The sequence below is a fragment of the Leuresthes tenuis genome, unplaced genomic scaffold, assembly GCF_036924035.1.
Source record: "Leuresthes tenuis unplaced genomic scaffold, fLeuTen1.0.hap1 SCAF_16, whole genome shotgun sequence".
Lineage (NCBI taxonomy): Eukaryota > Metazoa > Chordata > Actinopteri > Atheriniformes > Atherinopsidae > Leuresthes > Leuresthes tenuis.
This window is the reverse complement of record NW_027325370.1, coordinates 7,978,120-8,000,635: the sequence shown is the minus strand read 5'-3', so window position 1 is coordinate 8,000,635 and position 22,516 is coordinate 7,978,120. Positions and strand designations below refer to the sequence as shown.

The following is a 22,516-nucleotide window of genomic DNA, read 5'->3' as shown; positions in this document are numbered from 1 at the left end:
ATAAAGATTGGGAGGACAGGTTTTTAGACCCAGGAGGCCCCAAACAAAGTGACGAGGTTGCAAGAATCTTTTTCAGTTGATTGTAGCTTCAGACACCCAAATATATGATGCAGCACAGCAATAGGTATGTTTTCATGTTTGAATGGGATAAATAAAAAAACTGAATATTCAAATGCATAAAAGCATATTTGGGATGTTTTCATCATTTTAGTCTGAAAGAAAAAAAAAAAAAAAAATTTAATTCTTTAAGTTTTTATTCACATTGAAGTGTTTAAGAAGTTAAAAAGTTTAACCTCCTCTCCTCTCCTCTCCTCTCCTCTCCTCTCCTCTCCTCTCCTCTCCTCTCCTCTCCTCTCCTCTCCTCTCCTCTCCTCTCCTCTCCTCTCCTCTCCTCTCCTCTCCTCTCCTCTCCTCTCCTCTCCTCTCCTCTCCTCTCCTCTCCTCTCCTCTCCTCTCCTCTCCTCTCCTCTCCTCTCCTCTCCTCTCCTCTCCTCTCCTCTCCTCTCCTCGCACATCTGCAGCTGCTTTTGTTCAGACAGAAATTTAGCCATAGTCACTGCTTTCATTCACACAAACATTGGCACATATTTTATCAGGCAAAATCCGCCCTCCCCCAGCCCCCTTTTTGTCTCTGTCACCCCCTCCTCTTTATCTCCCTCTTGTTCTCTTTCACTCACACATTTTTCCCACCCCTTCTGCTGGCTGGCCCCCCTCGCTCCATCTCTCCTTCCCCGTCTCTCTGTGTTTGAAACTCTACTGTCCGCCTGCTCCCACCAACTGAACTCCCTTCCTGTCCCCCACGCCACATTTTATTCTCTCTTTTCATCTACATGTCCCCCTCAATTGCAAAAACATGGCTGTCTGCGCACTCACACAGAGTCCCCTGGCTCGCCCTTTGTCTGCCAGCCTAATTTTGCAACGGCAGTCTGGTAAGCTTGAGTAGCTGGAAATGTGCGGCAGGATTGCAGTGTTTTGTTGAGTTTTAAGTTACGGTTTGGTGTTGGGTCATTTGGGACTTTTCCGTGTGCAATTTTAATTAAATGTGAAAGTTTTTAGCTGTCAAAGTTGACACTTCGCACTTTGAGCTTGCATAACAAAAGACAACAAAGAATGGCACCTGTGAGTTTTTCAGAGGCAAAGATGTCACAATGATTTTGGTTTAACATTTCAGGGATTAATAGGCTGCTGCAGGTGTTGTTGGAGCCTCCAAGAATCCTTTAGGGCAGGCCCAGACAGTGCTTCACATCAGATGTTCAGTTCATATGCATCGAAGCACTCGTAGAGAACTGAAGAGACAATGAATCTGACATGGAAACTTGATGCACACTGTACGCTGGAGTGTATTTGCTGTCCAAGCGACATGTCACAGTTTCAGCTTGTGCATTGGTTTTTATTATCTTCAACTATAGTTTGCCACATTTGCCCACATGAGCAGTTGCTTGGTCATTTGGCTGGTGTCAGGAAATTCCTGTCGGCATTCTTTCATTGAAAAGGGGACGTGTGGTTTGGGTATAAGTGACGTTTTGCTTTTGATCTGCGGGCATGTGTGTGTGTGTGTGTTTGTCTGTGTATAGAAGACAGTGAGAATGAAACAAAGTTTGTTCTGACTTGCTGGTGTGTGTCTGATATTTATGTCTGTGTGTTGATGTGTGTGTGTTTTGAAGGTAGACTTGATGGGTGTGTGAGACAGTGATGAGGCTGAACGTGTTTGATGTGCTGTGATAACTCTGTCCGGTATGTGGCTTTCATGGGAACTCCTTGCCCTGGGGACATTAGTGAATAAGCTCCTGTTTAAAGGGCAACTTCCCTCTCTTTATCGCCTGTTGCTCTTCCCCCTTTATGTTCTCCACATCCTGTTAGGCTTTACCTTTTTAGACTCACTGTACTCGATGGTATGTCCCCTGTGGGTTGCCGTAACTCAGTTGTTTTCTTTGAGTTCCTTTTTTTTTTTTTTAGTCGTTAAGTATCAGATTAATATAATATTTTCTATTATTCTAGAAATATTTTTATCTTATTGCAAAAAGCAATTTAGTAGCTGATAGACAAAATTAAGATGATCATAGAATAGTTTGATTTCTGGAAGCTGGCCATGCAAAAAAATATTTTGTAATTTCTAGAAATTGTCATTTAAAATCATTTTTCAATTTGGAAAATCAATTTGTACTTGCAAAAGAGTTTCTGCTCATTACAACTTTAATATTGGTTATATAAAACCGTCATAGGCTTAGTCGCGGAAGCGCTTAATTAACTCGATAAACAGTAATGTGTCTTGAACTTTTACTTGTAAATGGTTTCTAAATCAAAGTTACCAAAATAACATTATGTATCTGTTGCTATTTAGAATTACATGGAGTGCAGTATGATAAATCCTTTTGTCCATACTGTCTGTTCATCTGAAGTCAGTGATTTCATAAGCTGTTCTGTTGCAGTGTCGTGCCGAAGTACGTTTGAGACAACACTAATTACAGCATGTCTTCCAGCATCTTGGGAATGTTGCTGAACTGGATTTCTTTTTTTATTTTCCTCAAAGAGTCTCTTAGCAGTTGGTCCAGTATCAGCGTATTGTGTTTTAATTTGACTGACAGCTGCTAGCATTGTGTGTCAGCCTTGTTTACTTTGAATCTAAAGACACAGGCTTGATGTGAGCGTTAATGACCATGTTATAGAAGAGATAAAAGGCTACAGTCATCTTTGGTGGTCATGATTGTTCCGATTGAAGGAAAGGTCTAAATTTTACTGCTGTGACATTTTGGGGGTCCCACACCGACTGTTCAAGGGTGGTGTTGATGATGTCTTTATAACTAAGAGTCCTGTAACCCTTAAGAATTTGGTTGTGATAGGTGTGGCTAATAGTGGAAGCTCTAGAAAGTTTCACATGTTTAGTTGTAAAGTGAGCTGAGACCCTGACCTTGACCCCACCTTTCAACTTGCCTGACTGATCCTCTCTGGCTTTTGTTGTCAGTCTGCATTAGAATACTTTCTTCCTGTAAGTTCAGAATGGTGACTTCAGGCTTTATTGCATCTGTGATCAGTAGCTCAACCCTGTCTCTTCGATACCGTCATCAGAGAAACTTCAGATTGGCAAATGTCTTTACGAAACCGCTCTGAAACAACCACTCAGAGATCGTTGGCTGTTAGAATATAAATTATAGATACATTGGAACAGATGGGGAATGAAAGAGGAGGAGTGAACCTAAAAATGCTGTCAGAAAGATGCCTATTAGTCTTCATAAACTGATACACGCATACTGTACACACTTAGCTAAACAGTGACTGAGCCTCAGTTTTTCTGTGTCAGGGGAAACACGATGTGTTCAGACTCACCTTCTGCTGAATAATACCTGAACATTTCACCCTGTAAAATGGGTGGCTTCAGTGGGCTGTGTGTGCACTGCTTAATACTGTCTGCTGGTGCCTGTGCTGATGATAATCACAGTTGTGTATCTTAATCAGCCCTCAGTTACAGATGTGTTGTAGTCGTTCCCATACAGTTTAAGAGTCCCCCTGGTATAAATTATTCACACATGAGTGGCCTGTAGATCATCATCCATATTTAATGGTTGGGATTGCTTTCTCTCAGCTGCAGCTCTCTGTTGGAATGGAACTGTTGAACACAGCTTTGGTCAGAAGACACTCATAAACATATGCTGTTAGATTCAAGATAAATTTGTTCTTTAGATGTGTCAAAATGGCAATAATTCTCTCTTGTAAACTACCTGAATATTAATGGAATGTTTTGTTTTTGTATTGCAGGTTTATTTGAAGATATTCACATAACAATCTGAAAGAGAAGCTCTGCAGATTTCTTGAAAAGCTTGAAAAAAACCAAACTTCAGGTTTAGTGTTTTCTCTGAGAGAGATGCGTGGGTTTCTTTGATTGCTGCTGCACAAGAGGATTCTGATGGAATGCAGAAAATGGGTGGAAGAAAAGTGAGGACAGAGTTCTTCAACAGTTGTGTTCTCACCCTTCTGCACTAACGAAAAGCAGCAAAAAAGGATCCAGAGAGGAAGAAGGCAGGGGAGAAGTGTGAGAGAACCTCCAGTTTGACCAAGCCTTCACCTTGCAGCACTTGAAGAGCAGCCTTGCGGACTGAAAGAGTTGAGTGGGTGACCACAGAAAGAGAGAGAGACGGGGACTGTCGGAGGAGCAAAGGTTTGGAGGTGGAGGTGGAGGAGGAAGTCTAGGCGGCTTGGGAAAGACCATTCCCCATGGCTACTGACCCAGGAGAGCCCACGGGCACTGAGGACTCCTCAGAGAAACCTGATGGACAGAAAGAGGAGGATACGGAGCGGGAGGGCAGGACCAACCAACAGAGGGAGAGGACACATAGCACCCCCTTGGACTTCCCCTCCTCACGGACTCAAGAGGGGAGAGAGACAGGAGGGGAGGATGGAGGAATTGGAGGAGGTGGGGGAGGAGGAGAAGAAGAAACCTTCTACCAGTGTGAGGAGTCCCCAGTCTTGGTCTCCATGCCTTCCTTACCAGGTGATTCTGGTCATAAACGAGTGAGACGGGAGAAGCGCTTCTTCAGGAAGAGCGTGGAAATTTGTGAGGAGGATGATGAGGTGGAGTTGCCCCCTGAGACTCCTCATAGTGCCCCCCACCTGGAGCTGTGCTCCACAGAACCAGGCTTTGGCAGTGCCCAGCAGCAAGGGACTGCTTCATCCTGTGCAAACTTAGAACATGATCCATCTCAGGGCCATGAGCCTGGCAAAGATGCTCCTTCATCTGCACCTGCCCAGAGGGTGAGGGAGAGGGACCGTGAACAAGAGGAAGAGGCAGAGATGAAGGCTGTAGCCACCTCTCCAGGTGGAAGGTTCCTCAAGTTTGACATCGAGCTCGGCAGAGGAGCGTTCAAGACTGTGTATAAAGGCCTGGACACTGAGACTTGGGTGGAAGTGGCTTGGTGTGAACTTCAGGTAAGACTAACTATGACTATACAGTCTGCGTTAGCTGACACAGCCACATGCAAGATTGAATACATCCTGGATGAATAATGCACTTAAAAATGTATACACAAATGAAAATACTTCATTACCAATTAGGGCATTGCTGAGTATGTTGTTTATTTTTTATGCATAACAGTCTGTAAATGTCAGCACTTTGCCAGCTTACTGTGCATTCTGGGTCACAGATCAGTGGAGACCAGGGTGAAACAGAGAAGCATCATCTGTGACAGCAAAAAACAGAAACTGGAGTCTTTGGCTTTTTCAAGGACTGTTCAGAATAATAAAATCGTAGACCGTAAGTTTGTTTTTGTAACAGGTTTCCTGTTAGAAACAGTTCTCCTGAATTTGCTTGAATTATGTGTTCTACACCAAGGCACAGTGTTTGAAATCAGATTGTTGAACTAGCAAGTTTTGCCACTAATCATCAAGTCATCTTATCAAAAGTAGACTGAGTCACGTAGTATACAGTGTAATGCTCTTCTGCTATGTAAAATGTTAGCGATATGAAATGGAAATGGTCATGTGAAACAGACCTCTCATTAGAATGCACTATGTGGTGGCTGTTGCAGATGTAGGTGTAACAACATCAAATATTGATGTATGAAACTCTTTGTTGTGCTTGGACATTGCAGTGGGAGGAAAATAATTCTATGAAATAGTATGAGAGCACTGTTGAAGTCTTTACATGCTGCAGCCAATTGGATTTTATTATTCCTAGAATTAATAAGAAGCATTGTTAACTGGTAGGAATTTAACATGTGGTGGGAGACAGACTTGTGGAAGAGAGTAGAAACGCATCCCTCTGACTCTTAGCTTCACAATAGCAAGCAGTGTTATAGTAAGCCATCTGATTTGAGTGTTGGCTTTGTGTGAGAAAAGTCAGTCATGTGTTTGGTTTGGAGCTAATTCCAAAACAAGAGCCTTGGCTAATCCTTGAGATCAGCCTCCGTCTATTGGACTAACAAGCAGTAGGCGTGCCCACATCACCTTTTCTGGTATTATTCCAACATCTAATGAGTCGATTTTACATCAGCAGTTTAGCAATGCTACTTCTTACACAGCTTGTGGTCAACCGTACTTACACACAGTTCTTCTCATCTTGTGGCATGTTTAACCTTCTGTAACACTGAGAATATGTTTTTGCCACCAGATAACTTACTTTCCTTACATCAGCAATGTTGTTTTGTCCTTTGCCCACAGAGAGCAATTTTAAGCTGGGAAAGCATTCGTTGAAAATGAAAAGACATTAGGCTTAAGCTGCACGCATACTAAATCTGTAATATCCTTTTTTTCTGAAAGTGCAACAGGGCAAATGAAATCCTATGGAGGGAGACTTGTTGTTATTGGTTATAAAACAGAGTACATCACTCAGAAATTACTAAGAGCGTCAAAAAAGAAACCTTTGCATCACTAAAAGTTTAATTAGATTGTGTTTTATATGCAGCTTAATGATTTGAGAGAAAAACAGATGGATGGCGATTCTTACACACAGAGAAAGAGCTAGGAGAGAGGAAAAAGACAGCGTGAAAATGAAAAGACAGACACAGGAAGTGATGGTGAGTGACAGAGGGAGAGAGACAGAGGGGGAGACGATGGTACAAACGGAGGATTACCATGGCATTCCTCCCAGAGAGCAGTCCTGTGGCTAATGCTAAGTTGTCACATTAACACACACCAACGGGCGCATACACACTGGCAGCACACAGGGCCATGGTCACACGCCTATAGATGAATCCAGTGCCACATTCAGTGCAACATTCTAGTCTCCCAGGGCACATGATCTGTCCTATTTACTCCACCTCCCCAGAGCATGTACACATTTCCAGTGTAAAGTGCTGTTGGAGTGGACAGCAGTGATCATAATAATAATGATACATTGCTGTGGTACTAATTATAGACCTGACTACATTTAGGCCATGAATTTGTCCTCAGTTATAGTATACATATTCTCTTCTAAACTGGAAAAAAACTGAATTCACTTCTTTACAATTCTGTGATTTTATTTATTTTCCTCCCATTGAAAACACAGGGATCATAAACAAGAGCAGAATATATTAGCCACTAAATCCAATTAGTTTAACTTACTGTGAAGGAGCATTTAAACTGATGCCTTTAAAAAAACAACTAAGTAAAGTGGAATAGAAATTGCATGTCATACATACAAATGCTATTAACTATAACTTAGTAAAGCCAGTAAGATATACGTAGATATACTGATGACTGAGGTATCTGTGCAAGAATTCCAATTTGAATGCACTTGGTGGGGAAGGACTATAGACAACCAGTGCATGACAATCCAGTGCTTTTTACTTTCCTTTGAGACTCTTAGACAGCCTTGGAGCACCATGCTCCTCTCCTCTTGTGACCATAAAGTGAGGGAAGCCAGGGGATTAGCTGTCCAAATGCAGCTTGAAGGAGTGTGTAACTTCAGTTCACAGAACGGACACCCTCTCCCTTGTTATGTTTTCCCTGTGAATTACATGTTTAAAACTATATATTTAGCCATCTATTACCCAAAGTGGATACATTTGAATCAGTTGTGTACATGTATTACATTTCTATGTGTGAGGTGCTGCTGCCTGTTTGTCTGCGTCAGACACAGTTTGCCACTGTATTAGTGTGCCTATCACTCTCCCTCTATCTTCCTCTCTCCCCTCCCTCCCCATCTCTCCCCCTTCCCTTTTTGTCTGTTTGAGTGAGCATGCAGAGTGATCCAGGGAGTTAATTACAGTGGGTGCCTGTCAGGCTGGAACAAAAACCCTGCACAGACAGCATAACTCGGGTGGCAGAAACCAGACTGGTTCAACCCAGTCATCCCAGACTGGTCCAGCTCAGCTTAGTGCTGCTGCACTCGCAGGACAAGAGTAACACTCAGAACTGATGTGTAGCAACTGAAATATTTGGGGGATTTGATTTGTTTTACCCCAGAGCTTTTTGAATTTAGGTCTGCAGGTAAATGCCAGTTTAGGAGGACAGTTCTGACCTCCGGTTTGACTGAATATTTGATGAATATCGTAGTAATGGAATCATTTGCGTAGATCAGACATCATCTCCGGTTGTAACCAACAAGCTTTTTTGTGTTAGAAACAACTGCTGTCCCTGTTATATCTTTTCATAAGAACAATTTATTTAGGAATATTCTTTAAAAGATATTTTCATACTGTTGCTTTATTTTTACTTGGTCTGACAAACCACAACGAAGGGAGAACCTGAGGATTAGCTTGGTTGATTTAGATGATGACAGAGCAGTTGGGTAAAAAAAAGCAAAAGAAAGACACATTATTGATGTGTTACTAAGATTAGTAGAGTCTCATTCAAACAGCTGAACTGACCAGACCCGAATGGAATCAATCCAACCAAACTGGCCAGACACACATTTATCCGGGTCACTGACAGTTGCCAAGTGTCCCTGGGGCCATATCCTCAGTCTTTATTACCTAACCAGCTACAGACATTCAGTTTCTATTTTATTGTGTACAACACTGACCTCATAGCATAAACTGTACAGCTTAATTAGGAGTCAATAAAAATTAATCACTTATCATCACAACTGCCATTGCATGATTTAAGGTAATCCTGTCACAAAAATGGGAGCCCTTGTAATCAGATCTCACATCGGGCTGTGCTCTTCAGTTTGAACAGCAGAATTGTTTGTGGGTGTGTTCTGTTTGTTATCGTTTTGATATCTTAAAGCTGTTTTAACAGTGATGCTGTGACTCCGTCGGTAGGCCATCTTGGCATTATAGCAGTGGAGTTGTCTCAGTCAGAGCTCCAAAAGCACAAGAGTTATTCACATTTGCGCTTATTTAACAAAGTAGCTAGTGCTGTGTAAAGGCTGACGTCTTTTGTGGAGGTCTGTGAGGTTGGCCCAAAGGTTAGGAGTTTTAATCTGGTATGCGGGACAGCCTTTTTGCAGCAATCTATCTTGTTAGTCAGAGCTGTTGTAGCTTACAGTAATCTAATCCCAGCCATCCGCCACACTGGATTTTCAAATGCTGACACACTTACACCTACTCTGCAAAGCAAATATACTGCATGCACCCTCATTAATGTACAAAGATCCACCTGCAGCAGAGAGGAATATCCCCTAGTAGTTGAAGGTGCTCTTGATCAGCCTGTTTACCCCACTGTGGGTTCCTCAGACCTCAGATGCAACCTAAATGTAATCCCTGTGATATCTGACACTCAGGGCTGTGTTTGCCAAAATAGATGTTTTAGGACTCGCATGCTTTGGTATTCATGACCCCAGCCTCTTACCACCTACCAAATGTGCCTTGTAAGCTATATCCTGTCCATTTATGCCAGCGTTTTACGACACTAGTTTATAACCTGCTGCCTGACCTTCTGCTCTGCCAGATGTCTGATCCCAGGAAAAAAAAAAAAGTACAAGAAAAAGAAAATCACAGGTCTTGCCCTTTATTCCGTTAACTAATTTGTAGTGCTTAGGCCTGCCAGAGATGTACTACACATCAGTATGATATTATATTATATATTATATTTTGCAGACATGGACAGAATAACAGGAAAGTCACAAAAATATGTGATAAATGATGAATGTTTTTTTTTTTTTGCTCCCATTTGTGGAAAATATGAGTAAACTCAGCCACTGTAATGCTGATTGCACTATACTGTATGAGGCAAAAAAACCTGTGGTATAGAAAAGCAGAAATTGCTTCAACAATGACAATTTAATACACACACACATCGCAAGGAAGTGGAAACGAATCTGTAATGTGGCCGTTGTAGGCATTAACAGCAAACAAAGCGAAAGGCCTGACCAGTTTGGTTGGATTGATTCTGTCCGGGTCTGCTCAGTTCAGCTGTAGTCTGTTTGAACTAGCCTCCATTAATCTTAGTTCCACATCAATAATATGTTAAATAAAGATATCTTTTTAACCTTTGTGCAAACATGTATTTATTCATATATATGACTATTTTATTTCTTGAAAAACGTTATTGTGGTTTTTATTTGACATGATTGTCAACTTATTATATATTTGATCAGCAGAAATGCAGAACAGCCTGTATGGATCACATCATCAGCTTCATCAATCTGTCACAGTGACAACAATCAGTCATTCAGACACTGATCTTTTTTATATTAATGTTCCTCGCATCTTCTGACAGATATGTCCGTGACGGAGAGAGCCGCATTGCTCACATTTGAAACAAAACCACTTATAGGGTCATAGTTTTACACGTCATATCACTATAATAGTGCTCTGTGGTTGTGTAAAACCTCTCTGTGGTAAATGGGAGCAGCTATGTGCAGCTATGAGGACCATGTTTGGGCTTATTTAACAGTCAGTGTCTTAAAGAACTCTGGTTGCTGTCTGATCGGTTTAATGGCTCTCCAGCATAGTTGTTATCAACAAGAGAAAAACATGATCTACTGCTACACTTAAGGAAACCGTCTCCACTGTGTGTGAGATAAAAATCTGCAGCTCGACCGAAAACTCTTTAAGGAAGGATTCACACTTATGATTATAGCCTTCAAACTATCTTGTCTCTGATTCGCTTTGCATGGGTGATGTCTTGCGTTGCTAAATCGAATTGTCAGTCCGTGGCTTTGCTTTGCGAGCATTGTTTGGAGTGGGAAAAATTTACCTGGAAAGCCAATTATATCGCTGCACTGAGCGAGATCAGTCGGTTTCAAGATCCGACACGCTTTTATAGAGTTACAGAACTGGGTCACAGGTTTCTCACAGCAGCACGCCCCTTTCTTATAAAAGTAAGTTGTAGTTTTCTCTCGCTTTTGAGGTTCAGAAAAAAATAGTGAAGTGCTGCAGCTGATTATTAAAAGGGAAATCACGGAGTTTGGACGCATTTACTTACACTGAACAGTTGATCGTAACGTGTTGAACGTGATACATACATTTTCCTTAAGACACAGTTCTCTTACATCAGACTATTTGCTGGGATGTTTTGCTGTTGCAAAATGTTAAAGAAAGGGCTCATTCAAATTTGACACGACAAGTTCAGTTGCCATCAGATTAACGGAAAGCTGTGGTTTCTCATCTACGTGATGTTCAACAGAATATTAGGGCACTTTTTCATGTGGTGGTTGTGTGCTGTTTTGTCTTTCCTCTAAGATAAGTAAGACTAATTTAACTGTCATGAATATTTGTAAGTATCTGAGGGAAGTATCTGACTTATAATATGAGTTTGTATAGTGGTGGCTAGAAGTTTGTGAACCCCCCCATAACATTTCGATTTTCACACAAATCCTGATAGTGGATAAATGGAATTGAATGAAATGAATAACAAAAATGATTGTGCTTGGTCATGTTTTTACTGAGCAAAATTACTCAAAACTCTTGTTGCTACTTCAGGAAAAACAACAACAACAACTGAACAATTCCATTAATTGAACCTTTTTTAAACATTTCCTCACATGTACTGCTCAATTGGACTGGATTAAGGCTGGGACTGTGATTCATTCTTCTTTAACCATTAGAGGGAAGACCGAATTAGCTGGGGTCTGTTTTAGCTACACGAGCCACTTTCTTGTACTGATTACTTGATATTTCCTTGTAGAGTTTGATATAATTAATAGTTTATTGTTTAATCAGCGATGGAAAGCCACCCTGGCCCAGATCTGGCAAAACAGGCTTAAACCACAATACTGCCATCACCATGTTGCACAGATGAGATAAGGCTATTATACTGGAGTGCAGTGTGCTTCTCATTTTAAATACAATGTTCTGTGTAGGTCTCATCTGTCCTTTTACTTTTCAAAGCTTAATTATTTAATTTACGTGTAACTGATGGAACCCACTCACACCTGAAACATCTGACTCAGCTCTCTCCTTTAGATTAACTGTAAATCCCAGAGATCTTTCTGCCACTCGGGGATATGTAACGATGGATCATTTTATGTAATGAATAGATGGTCGAGTATAATATTGTTTTGATATTTCCTCAAATGGGCTGTCATTATAGAATTTCCTTTTGGGTTAAATTAAGTGTTTTTTCCATTTAGTTTAATTTCATTCACCTGTCTTTGGGTGATGAAAAATCTGATGATATGCCAGGAAGCATTCATGCAGAAATGCAGAAAATTCTGAAAGTTTTATGTACTTTTCATGGACAGAATGAAAGAATGGCTTTTGTGTGAATCTGTCTAGACACAGTTTAACTGAACTCTTTGTGACATTTGCTGATCCCTAAGGCTGGCAGATTCAAAACTCAGCGAGACACAGTAGACGCTGAGGAGGCAGCAGACAGAGACACACAGGCAAGCTTTCTGTCTCACACTGTAACAGACAGTTAAGTAGAGTGAGGCTTCATAAGAGGGGTGAGAAGGAGGACATAGGGGCTTTAACCTTAAACAGAGGCAGTACTTCCTGGCCAGGTTTAGCATGCTCTTTGGAAGCAGTTAAAAAGGACTGTACAAATAAAACTGAGTTGGGATCTGATGTGAAAAAAAGGCATGCAAACTTTTGGAGGGATAGGGAAGTAGGGATAGGGCAGCTTAGAGACCTATGTATGGTTTGAGACAGCAGCACTCAGTGATGTACATGTAAGAACATTTGTTTAGGAAAAGTCACACAGTGTTGTGTTAAGGAATGAAGGCATGAGGGCAGGCCTTGGCTTTGTAACTTATTCTTAGCCAAAGTGGTATAACAAGGAACAACCTTTTTGTTGATGCTAATTCACTTCCCTGTTGAAAAAGGAGGGGCGAAGTGATTGTCCTCTCTGCTGGCATTTCCAGAAAAGGACACAGAACCTGTCCACAGAGAGCGAAAGGAAAAGTCAAACACGGCGTTGGTAGTAAAAGAAGCAGCAGGGACAAAAATTCTATCAGTAAAGTTACAGAAAATTGCACGACATACAGGAAATACTGTTTATTCGTTTCAAAATACCAGCAGGACACTGCCGCTCTTTGATGGGCTTTGTGTAAAGCAAAAAGCTCAACATCAATGACATCGATCAGCGGAAAGCTGTGTTATGATGACTTCTATTTTTAGTGCGGTCTGTTTGTGACACGGTGGTGGCTGCCACCGCACTACCCCGCTGATATTAAGTCAGACACTCTTCTTTAGTTCTATCATTTTCTGTAATTGTCTTTTGTTTAGTCAGAGGTTGCTCTTTTTCTGTACAAAACCTGTGGCAGAAATAAATAAAACAAATCCTTGGGGTTTATTAACTTTGTTAATACTCCGAGCACATCACAAGATCAATGTCAGACCAAAAGACCTCGGCCCCCGAAAAGTTCAGTTATTAGTACACATACAGCAGACAACAACAGCTGCTCGTGACAAGTCTAAAAATAAACACCAAGTGGAGACAGCCAATATTTTCACTGCAGTAAAATGGTTTGACTGTCGGTATTGTGTTTGCTGTCGTATCACAGCTCTTTCTCATCATAAATCTAATTAAGAATGCTTTTCTTTCTGCTCACTGGGAATTTAAAGACTCGTGTCATTTTTGTTTTTGTGCAGCGTGTTTATAGTGAGATCATTAATGACTTAAAACAACAATGGAATTAATAGATATGAAAAAAGAACTAAATGATCTCAGTAAATGTGCATTATTTTCAGAGCACACTGTCACTTTGTGTCAGTCTATTTAAAAATGTTTAACACTAGATTAATCAGTGACCATGTCTATTCTCTGGGATGCTGCACGTGCAGTGAATTCGATTTCTGCAGGACCCAGCCTGTGCTCCATTCTAGGGATTTGTGGCAGATGCAGCAGACATGTGTTTTATAAAGCTTGGGTGTTGTCTTAGATTTACTTCAACTCTATATCATTAGTGCCATCTAGTGGCAATAGGGATTATTGTGCTTACATGAACAAGTAAGTTAGCCTTATAGTGTTTAAAATCCATGGACAAAAAGCAGCGAAGCAGTTCTTTGGGAATCTGTGGAGCTATTTTTGCAGTTTTGGAGCTGCCGGCAAGTGTTAACACTCCAACCACAAAACCTGACATGTACCTGTCACCTTAGGACCGCAAACTGACCAAGGCAGAGCAGCAACGCTTCAAGGAGGAGGCAGAGATGCTCAAGGGGCTTCAGCACCCTAACATCGTCCGCTTCTATGATTCGTGGGAGTCTGTTCTCCGTGGAAAGAAGTGCATTGTACTGGTCACCGAACTCATGACATCAGGAACACTCAAAACGTCAGTATATCGTCCCTGTATCTATTACCTTTTACTCAGTATTATCTCTGTTCCTGTGTATGGGTTTGACATGGCATTTACTTAAGTACTATAAATAGTTACATTCTATAAAATGCACACTAGCTTCTCTAAGTGATGTTATCTGAATAATTTTGTTTTAAGCTGTACTATCTGTGGGACCCATTGAGGTTGTGAACCTAATACCATATTTAACTAATATCAACTCATGCTAGTTTTTCTTTTTTCGTCAGTCTGGGAACACATGGAAGAATGTTCTTAATGGATTAACTTTATTGTTTTAGTTAAAGCAATTATTACCTATGGGAGAGAAAGTTAATCTTACTATACAGAATAAGTGTCACAGTCCATCAAGATGATGCATTGTAACTGAAAGGAATTTATACAGCTTTGGTCCCTGGCGTTCTGTCTGTCTGTGGTTGATTAAAGGATTCCTTTGAGTTTGATTGCATTTGCTCTCTCTGCACAGTTATCTGAAGCGCTTTAAGGTAATGAAACCCAAGGTCCTGAGGAGCTGGTGCAGGCAAATTCTCAAGGGCCTTCACTTCCTTCACACCAGGACTCCACCAATTGTCCACCGGGATCTTAAGTGTGACAACATCTTCATAACTGGCCCCACCGGATCAGTCAAGATTGGTGACCTGGGACTGGCCACACTTATGAGGACCTCCTTTGCCAAAAGTGTCATAGGTAGGCTGCGTTCACATGGTTCTACCACAAACAGATGTGTAATAACATATGTATTATGTGTAATAAGCGATGAAGCGTAATGTTTTCCATTGACTGCTCTAATATATTCTCTTAACTCTTTTTTTGGGATCTTATGAAAATCTGATGTTTTTGGTAATGTTCATGCAGAAATAAAGAACAATTTTAAATGTTTCTTGTTTTTCATGGACCCATGATGAGATTTTGGCACTCTGTTAGAACAAATGAACCCACTGAAGTTTTATTCATGACCAGGAAGACTGTATTTCTGATGGACTGTATTACTCAGTGCCAATTCCTCTGTTGAGTCTGTTGAGTTGGGCATGCCTGCTCTGTGGAGAAAATAATAACCCAGTGTATATAGTTTTTAAACAAAAAAAGTTGTGACGTAGTATCAAACTGTATGTTATTAGCTTGGAACCACTGTCTTGTCTTAACAGGAACCCCAGAGTTCATGGCTCCAGAGATGTATGAGGAGCACTATGATGAGTCGGTGGATGTGTATGCCTTTGGGATGTGTATGCTGGAGATGGCTACTTCAGAATACCCCTACTCTGAATGCCAAAATGCTGCTCAGATCTATCGCAAAGTCACAAGTGTGAGTGTCTTTGATTGAATTATTGTCTTTAAGTCTCACCGCAGATTTGTGGCGATGACACATAAAGATCTAATTTATTTGTATGTTATTTACTGTGAATATGATCTCGACTGTTTGGCCCCATTATTCAAATGTCTTTAATGATAATATACAATATTCAGAAACCTAGTTCTATGAATACAACGCATATTTATTTGCAGGGTATAAAGCCAGCCAGCTTTGATAAAGTAAATGACCCAGAGATCAAAGAGATCATTGAAGGCTGCATTCGTCAGAACAAAAGTCAGAGGTTAGTACCTTTAGCTTCATAACACAACCTTCTCAAGCAGATTTACCTATCAGATGATCATTAACCAGACTTGTCTCTGTTTCCCCTTTGAAAGACTGTCCATTCGAGACCTCCTTAACCATGCATTCTTTGGGGAGGACACAGGGGTTCGAGTTGAGCTGGCAGAGGAGGACACAGGCATCCAGGACTGTCTGGCTCTCCGGATTTGGGTTGAAGACCCCAAAAAGCTGAAGGGGAAACACAAGGACAATGAGGCCATCGAGTTTAGCTACGACCTGGAGAACGATAGTGCTGAGGAGGTGGCTCTAGAGATGGTGAGATACAGAAAAGGTTTAGTACTGATGATTAGAAAGGTGTCAGATGTTCTATAGGGTTCCTTTGGAGAAGGTCTGATGCTGTAAAGGTTTTGTAAAGGTCAGGTGGGGAAAATCCTTGAGCTCATATGTTAGCCACTTGAAAAACCATCTTACTGACCTAGAAACCTTCAGCCTACATTTACTCGTTGATTAACCGCTATCTTTGTCTCTCCCCCTCTCTTATCACAGGTGAAGTCAGGCTTCTTCCATGAGAGTGATGCCAAGGTGGTGGGAAAATCCATCAGGGACCGTGTAAATCTTATTAAAAAGTCGAGGGAGCGTCGACAACAGCAGCTCCTTCAGCAAGGCTTTGAGGAAAGAAGAGACTCCACTCTCACCTCCTATGCATTTTCTAATCCTTCTTGCCCTCCGTCACTGACGCAGGGGTCAGCCGTACATGCAGGTGCTGGAGAAAGAGGAGCTGGAGGAGTAGTGCAGGAGTCAGAGGAACTGCCCGAGGTGGATCAGCATGTCAGGCAGCAACATATTTTCAGTGGGGCAACCCTTAACCTGCCAGGTAGAGTTCGCATCTTTATGATACGCACCACATACTGAGTGTTTACAATGAACAAATCGTTATAAAGAACTGACATATCGGAAGTTTTTGATTTGGCCAAGCATGTGTATTTTACACTTTTATACCTTACCTTTTTATTGTCTTTCATATAGAAGGGGAGAGCATCGGGTCCGCCAGCTGTGAATCCTATGCAAGTGGACAAAGCCAGGCATACTCCCAGCAAGGGGAATCATGCTCCCACCCCCAAACTACTCTCCCCCCTATGGTATCTCTGGGTCTATGCTTCACTTCATTGATAAATTATAATTAACTGCTTATTTATTTATCATTTTAAATCAGTGTACTGAAAATAAATTGTACGTAACTTATTTTCTTGCGGTTCCAGAGTACTGGTGCATTGGTCAATCCTCAAACACTCCCAACTGGTGAGGGCGGAAGTGCTCCAAATCTGCCTCTTGGCCAAAGTGGAGGGGGACCTGTTGGTCAGACATTTCTTCAACCTAGCACTATGGTTCCACAGGTATCCCCAAGTGTACCTCAACAATATTTTCAGGTGAAAAGAGTGAAAATACATGTCTTAAAATGAAAGCTATATTTACACTGGAGTCACAACAGTTAACGTTATTGCTATTGGAAGTAAATCTATGGTTCTATGGGCTCTTTTTCTTTAAGTAACTATTAAATATCGAATAACAACTACAAATCAACCTCATAATTGCAAAACTGTACAGTTTCCCCCAGGTAGTTTAAGAGCTGAGGTAGTGAGATGCAAGAATTAAGTCAAGCTCTCTCTTTAAAAACAGTATAACCTTGTAATGTTAAAATGTGCTTCTGATAATTTTATCTTTAGTTTGATATTTTACTTCCCTGTATTAATTTTTTCAAATATAAGCTGTTCCGGCCAATATCTTAAGTAATGCAATCCACATCTGCTTTAAAACTCTGTGGGAAACTCTAACTATTAATTCAAATTAAATGTGTTTATAATTTATACTCCTTGCCAAAACTTATTCTTAACCTAATTGTTCTGCTGCTTTCCTCCCCCTCTTCTTTCAATTTCAATCAACATTTTTTCATTATCACTGAGTAGTCACAAACATTCCCATCAGATGCATTTCAAACTAACACTCCTCATGGATCAATGGCACCCTCACAGTCATGTATACCCCCAATTTCCTCACAAGCACCTGTTAATGTTCTCACTGCATCCATGTCAGTCAGTGATCCTGCTGCACTAGCAGGGACCATTTTGCCCCTCTCTCAGCACATCCAACAACCTGCCACTCACATGCAGTTCACTGACATTCCCCATTCCACACCACAACAAACACTTGTCGTTATCCCACAGCAGACTATTGTCCCACAACAACAGATAGGGATGGATCCCCTGGCCTCTGCCCTTCAGCAGCAACAGTCACAACAGCAAATGGAGGCCCAAGCCTCTCTGCTTGAACAACAAGTTAGTGCCACTCAGCCGCCATCAGAACAGCATCAACAGAGCCTTTCAGCTTCAGCTGTCCAGAAACATCAAAATGAGCCTCCGCAGCCTGTCCAGCCAACTTCTCAACAGCACATGTTGACAACACAGACAGTTATGGAGCAGCAAGCTATGTCAATACTACAGCCAGGGGACCAACTCCAGACCACTAAACTGCAACAAACAGCTGATCCCTGTGAGCAAACAATAATACAATCACAACAATTGCAACAACAGCTTCAGCAACACCATGCTCTGTTACAACAACAGCAGCAGCAGCAGCAAGGGCAGCAGCAGGCATTGCTACTTGAGCAACACCAGTTGTATGTCCAGCAACAGCTTGATCAGCAGCAACAAAAAGCACTGCTTCAACAACAGCAGCAAGCGCTGCAACATAAACAACTGATGGGTCAACAGCAGCAACAAGCTCTTATGCCACAGAAACAGGAGCAACAGCAAGGTCTTGTGCAACAAGAGCAACCAATACAAGCATTAATACAACATCAGTTAGAGAATCAACAAAGACAACAGCTTCCCTCACAACAGCAGCAGCAGCAGCAAAGCCAGTTATATCAACAAAACGGACAACACCAAAGTGGAACTCAAACAGAAGCAGAGATGCAACCGCAAAGTGGGCAACAGTCGCACAAAAATATATTTCAGCAGCAGTCCCAGCACACACAACATCACAGCGAACAACTGCAGCAGCAAACCTTAATCCAGCAGATGGAGCAGCAGCAGCAACATGCACTAATGCAACAGCGTTTGCAACAGCAGCTAATTTTACAGCAGCAGCAGCTCCAGCAGAAAGCTCAGCAACAGCAACAAGAGCAGCAGCAACTGCAACTCAAGCAACAGATGGAGCAGCAGCAGCAGCAAGCTCTGTTACAAAAACAGTTGGAACAACAACATCAGCAACAAGTCTTGTTGCAACAGCAACAGACAGAGATTTTACAACAACAGGCTCTGATGAAGCAGCAGATTCAAGAGCAGCAGCAGCAGCATGCTGCCATCATTCAGCTTCAGCATACTGAAAAACAAGAGCCCATGTCTATTCCACAAAGCAACATTGAGCTGCAGCTTCAGCAGCAATCTTCCTTACGAAACACCAGTCAGTTCACGCATCATGCCGCTCAACAACAAATGATAGAGCACCAACAGCAAGTAAAACTTGCTCAACAGGAGCCAAAATTTGTTGCTCAGCCACAGTACCACACATCTGTAATGGAACCACATCATTCTGTTGTTCCAACTGGTACTGACACCATTCATCACCAAACTCATATCATCTCTCAAGCTCAGGTCCCTATGACCATTCAGACTACACAGCTCCCTGCCCAGACTTCTCCTGCTGTCCTCACACAGCAAGGACAAAGTGAGGTTCATCTCCAGAGGCAAAGTCAGATCCCAGTCCAGTTTTTAGCCCAATCAGCACCACAAGCGTCTCAAGCTGTAACTGGTACCCATGTAACTCCCTCAGCATCAATGATGCAGGGACAAATGCAAGTCATCCAGAATCAGCAAAGTCCTTTGCAGACTAGTTATCCTAGACCTGAAACTCCAGCACAGAGTCAGGTATCAGCTCAGCCATTAATCCAGGCTCAGCCTATACATACAGCTATTTCTCAGTCTCAGCCACAACATGGACAGATCCAAAAAGTTGATATTCAAATGATTGGGCCACAAAGCCAAGCTACTGTTCAGCTTCCAGCTGCAGTTGCTTCAGTTCCTTGTCAAATCCAGCATGAGACTCGTGTGCAGCAACATGTTCAAATTCCAGGGCTCATCCAGCCCACGGTTCAACAACAAGCCCAAGGCCAACCACCTTGCCAGGTGCATTCTCAGCCTTCTGCTGGTTTTTTGACCTCCCAGTATGTCCCTCAGCCTTCCCAACAAGCCATGTCAACTGTACAGCAGGATTTGACTCATATTACCCAGCAGCATTCACATCAGCAACCAGTACTCCAGTATCAACAGGTGATTCTTTCTCCTGGCTCTGCGGGAAGTGTTGGAACTATGGCAGATGGTTTCTCTTCAGTAGTTGACCCCATAAACTGTAATGTCCCTCCTCATCCTGTGCAAACTGGAGTTCAAGGCCAAACAAGAATACATCCAGTAGTTCAGGCCCAGCAGCAGTCCCTTGGAAGCACTGGTGACCCTTCAGTCATTCAGCAAATCTCCCAGACATTTATGCCTCAGTCTACTGAGCAATACCAGCAACAGCTGCAGAAGCTTTCTCAAGCACAGCAACCACCAGCCCTACCTACCCCTCAGGTCCAGTTACAGACACAGCCCATGTCGACTACCATCCAACAACTACCTCCTCTAAAGCAGGCTTTTACGACCTTTGATGAGAGTCAGCTTCCTCCACAGTGTCCCCCTACTTCACATCTGGTGATTCAGCCCCCTTCACAGTTAGGCCCCAGTAATGTGGCTGAGCCTCTGTCACAGAACAGGAGTGTGCCACTCTACAGTCATCTAGTCGCAGGTGCCCCTCCATCTCCACAGCACCAAGCCAAGCAGATGCTGCCAGCTCACACACACACACAGACCAGCTATCAAGCCCAAACACACTCTCAAACACAGACCCAAGTTCAGACACAAACTCATTCTCATACTCAGACACACACTGAGACACCAATATCTGAACAGCCTGTTCTGTCTCACACAGTCTTTCCTGCACAAATAATGCCCCTCAGTCCTTCACATACCTCATGCCTCTCAACATTACTACCATCTCTTCCATCCCAACTACCTGCTACTGCTCCTACTACAGAGCTTCCTACATCTCAGCCAGCAACTCAGATAACCTTGCCAGGGCAGGCCGACTTTATTCCCACCTCTCCTCCACCTGTCACTACAATACAATCGCTTGACTCTAATGCTCCCATACTGCCCCAAGCCTCGCTGCAAGACTGTGACCTGTCCCTATTGGGCATCGCTCAGGTACATGAAGTATGAAAGTTTGCTGTATTAATTAAATAATTTGACATGACTGACACAGTGGTCCTCTTTTCAAACTAACATATACTGTTTCTTGAAAAAAGGAAAATAAATAGATGCATATTTTTAGTGGTGTTCACAGTGTTGGCCAGAATTATTGGCCTCCTTGACCTGTAGGTGCACATGAAAATCTTTGTTTTATTAGAATGTATTCTAATCAGATATCAAACATTAATAGACAAGAACAACACAAATTGTGTTCATAAAGTAGAAATTAAAAGTATACACAGATTGTTAGCTGGTTACAATTATTGGCATCCTTTACCAGTATTTAGTTACAGAAACTTTAACAAAAAAATACAGTGTCCAATCCCTTGTTGCTATCTAGAAACGTCTTGCACCTGTTGTCTTATAGTTTCTGTCACTCATCAATGGCCATATGTTCAAGTTATTTTAAGGCTGTCAGAGTCCAGTGGCAGTGGATTTTCTCTCTTTATCTTGTGTTGTTCACAAGCAGTTGAATGACCAAAGTATTTTAGCACTTTTGTTGTTTTGGTTTTTTGCATTTCCTGGGTAACTTTTTCTTTTTTAACTCTGATAGCCTTGATATGCCTCTATCGTATATCTTAATTCCTTTGAGACATTCAATGCCTCCAGTAGCAGAGGCCACAAAACAGCCCAGACTGATATCACGATAGAACCTCTGCCATGTTTCACTGTCACAACCTGAGACACAGTCCAGATGGATTCAGTTGCACAACTCAGGAGACGAGATAATCCAACCAAAAGTGTTTATTTTCCAAAACAGCTAAAGACTCTCTCCATGAAGATACGAAAAAACTAACAAAGGACTCTCTTAAGGGGGATGACAATAATAATTCTAACTTGACTTGAAACACGATAAATATTGAAGACTGGAAGGTCACTCTTGGCATACACTTAACTTAACAAGACGAACTGATAAAGACAAAGGGAGACGCAGACTATTTAAACACAGGGTGTTGGGGAACAGGTGGAAACAATTAGGATTCAGGGGAAGACAATCAGACCGGTGACACGTGAGGGAAGGGCAAGCGACTTGAAACGAGAGGGAAAAGGTGAATACAAAATTAAACAGGAAGTGCTAGAACATAAAAACACTGAACATGAACATAACTAAATTCAACATGTTGACGAGACATAACGTTCACTGAAGTTAGGCTTTTCTTTTCTGTATTTTGTCCTCTACAAACAAATGATATGCAGTCCCATAGAAGTATGATTTGGTTTAATCTGTCCATAGAACACTGTCCCACAAAGACTTTGGACTACCTATGAAGGTTTTTGCAGATATTCGGCCTGCCTCTTTATGCGTTTCTTTCATTGTTGATGTCCTCTTGACTTCTGCTCATGCAGCTTAAAGTATAAGCTGAAACCACCATCCAAGATTGCTTAAGGTCATCTTGAAGCTCTTTGGATGCTATTTCCACAGTGCCCTCTTCTTTAAGTGTCTTTTATTATTTTAAAACGTATTAGTGATATTCAAAGCTTTTGAGA

General features: G+C 41.8%; 1 protein-coding gene across 3 annotated transcripts in view; it reads left to right on the top strand.

Annotated features, from left to right (window-relative positions):
• wnk3 (WNK lysine deficient protein kinase 3) overlaps positions 1-22,516 on the top strand; it is a 38,544-nt gene that overhangs the window by 3,289 nt on the left and 12,739 nt on the right. For 2 of the 3 annotated variants that reach the window (XM_072367934.1, XM_072367933.1), the window contains exons 2-11: positions 3,754-4,920; positions 13,902-14,074; positions 14,562-14,782; positions 15,241-15,398; positions 15,599-15,687; positions 15,782-16,001; positions 16,233-16,560; positions 16,713-16,825; positions 16,946-17,113; positions 17,651-20,983. In XM_072367934.1, the coding sequence (XP_072224035.1) occupies positions 4,210-4,920; positions 13,902-14,074; positions 14,562-14,782; positions 15,241-15,398; positions 15,599-15,687; positions 15,782-16,001; positions 16,233-16,560; positions 16,713-16,825; positions 16,946-17,113; positions 17,651-20,983 (5,514 nt within the window). In that variant the 5' untranslated portion in view covers positions 3,754-4,209. The remainder of the gene's footprint in view (positions 1-3,753; positions 4,921-13,901; positions 14,075-14,561; positions 14,783-15,240; positions 15,399-15,598; positions 15,688-15,781; positions 16,002-16,232; positions 16,561-16,712; positions 16,826-16,945; positions 17,114-17,650; positions 20,984-22,516) is intronic. The other variant, XM_072367935.1, reaches the window with a different exon arrangement.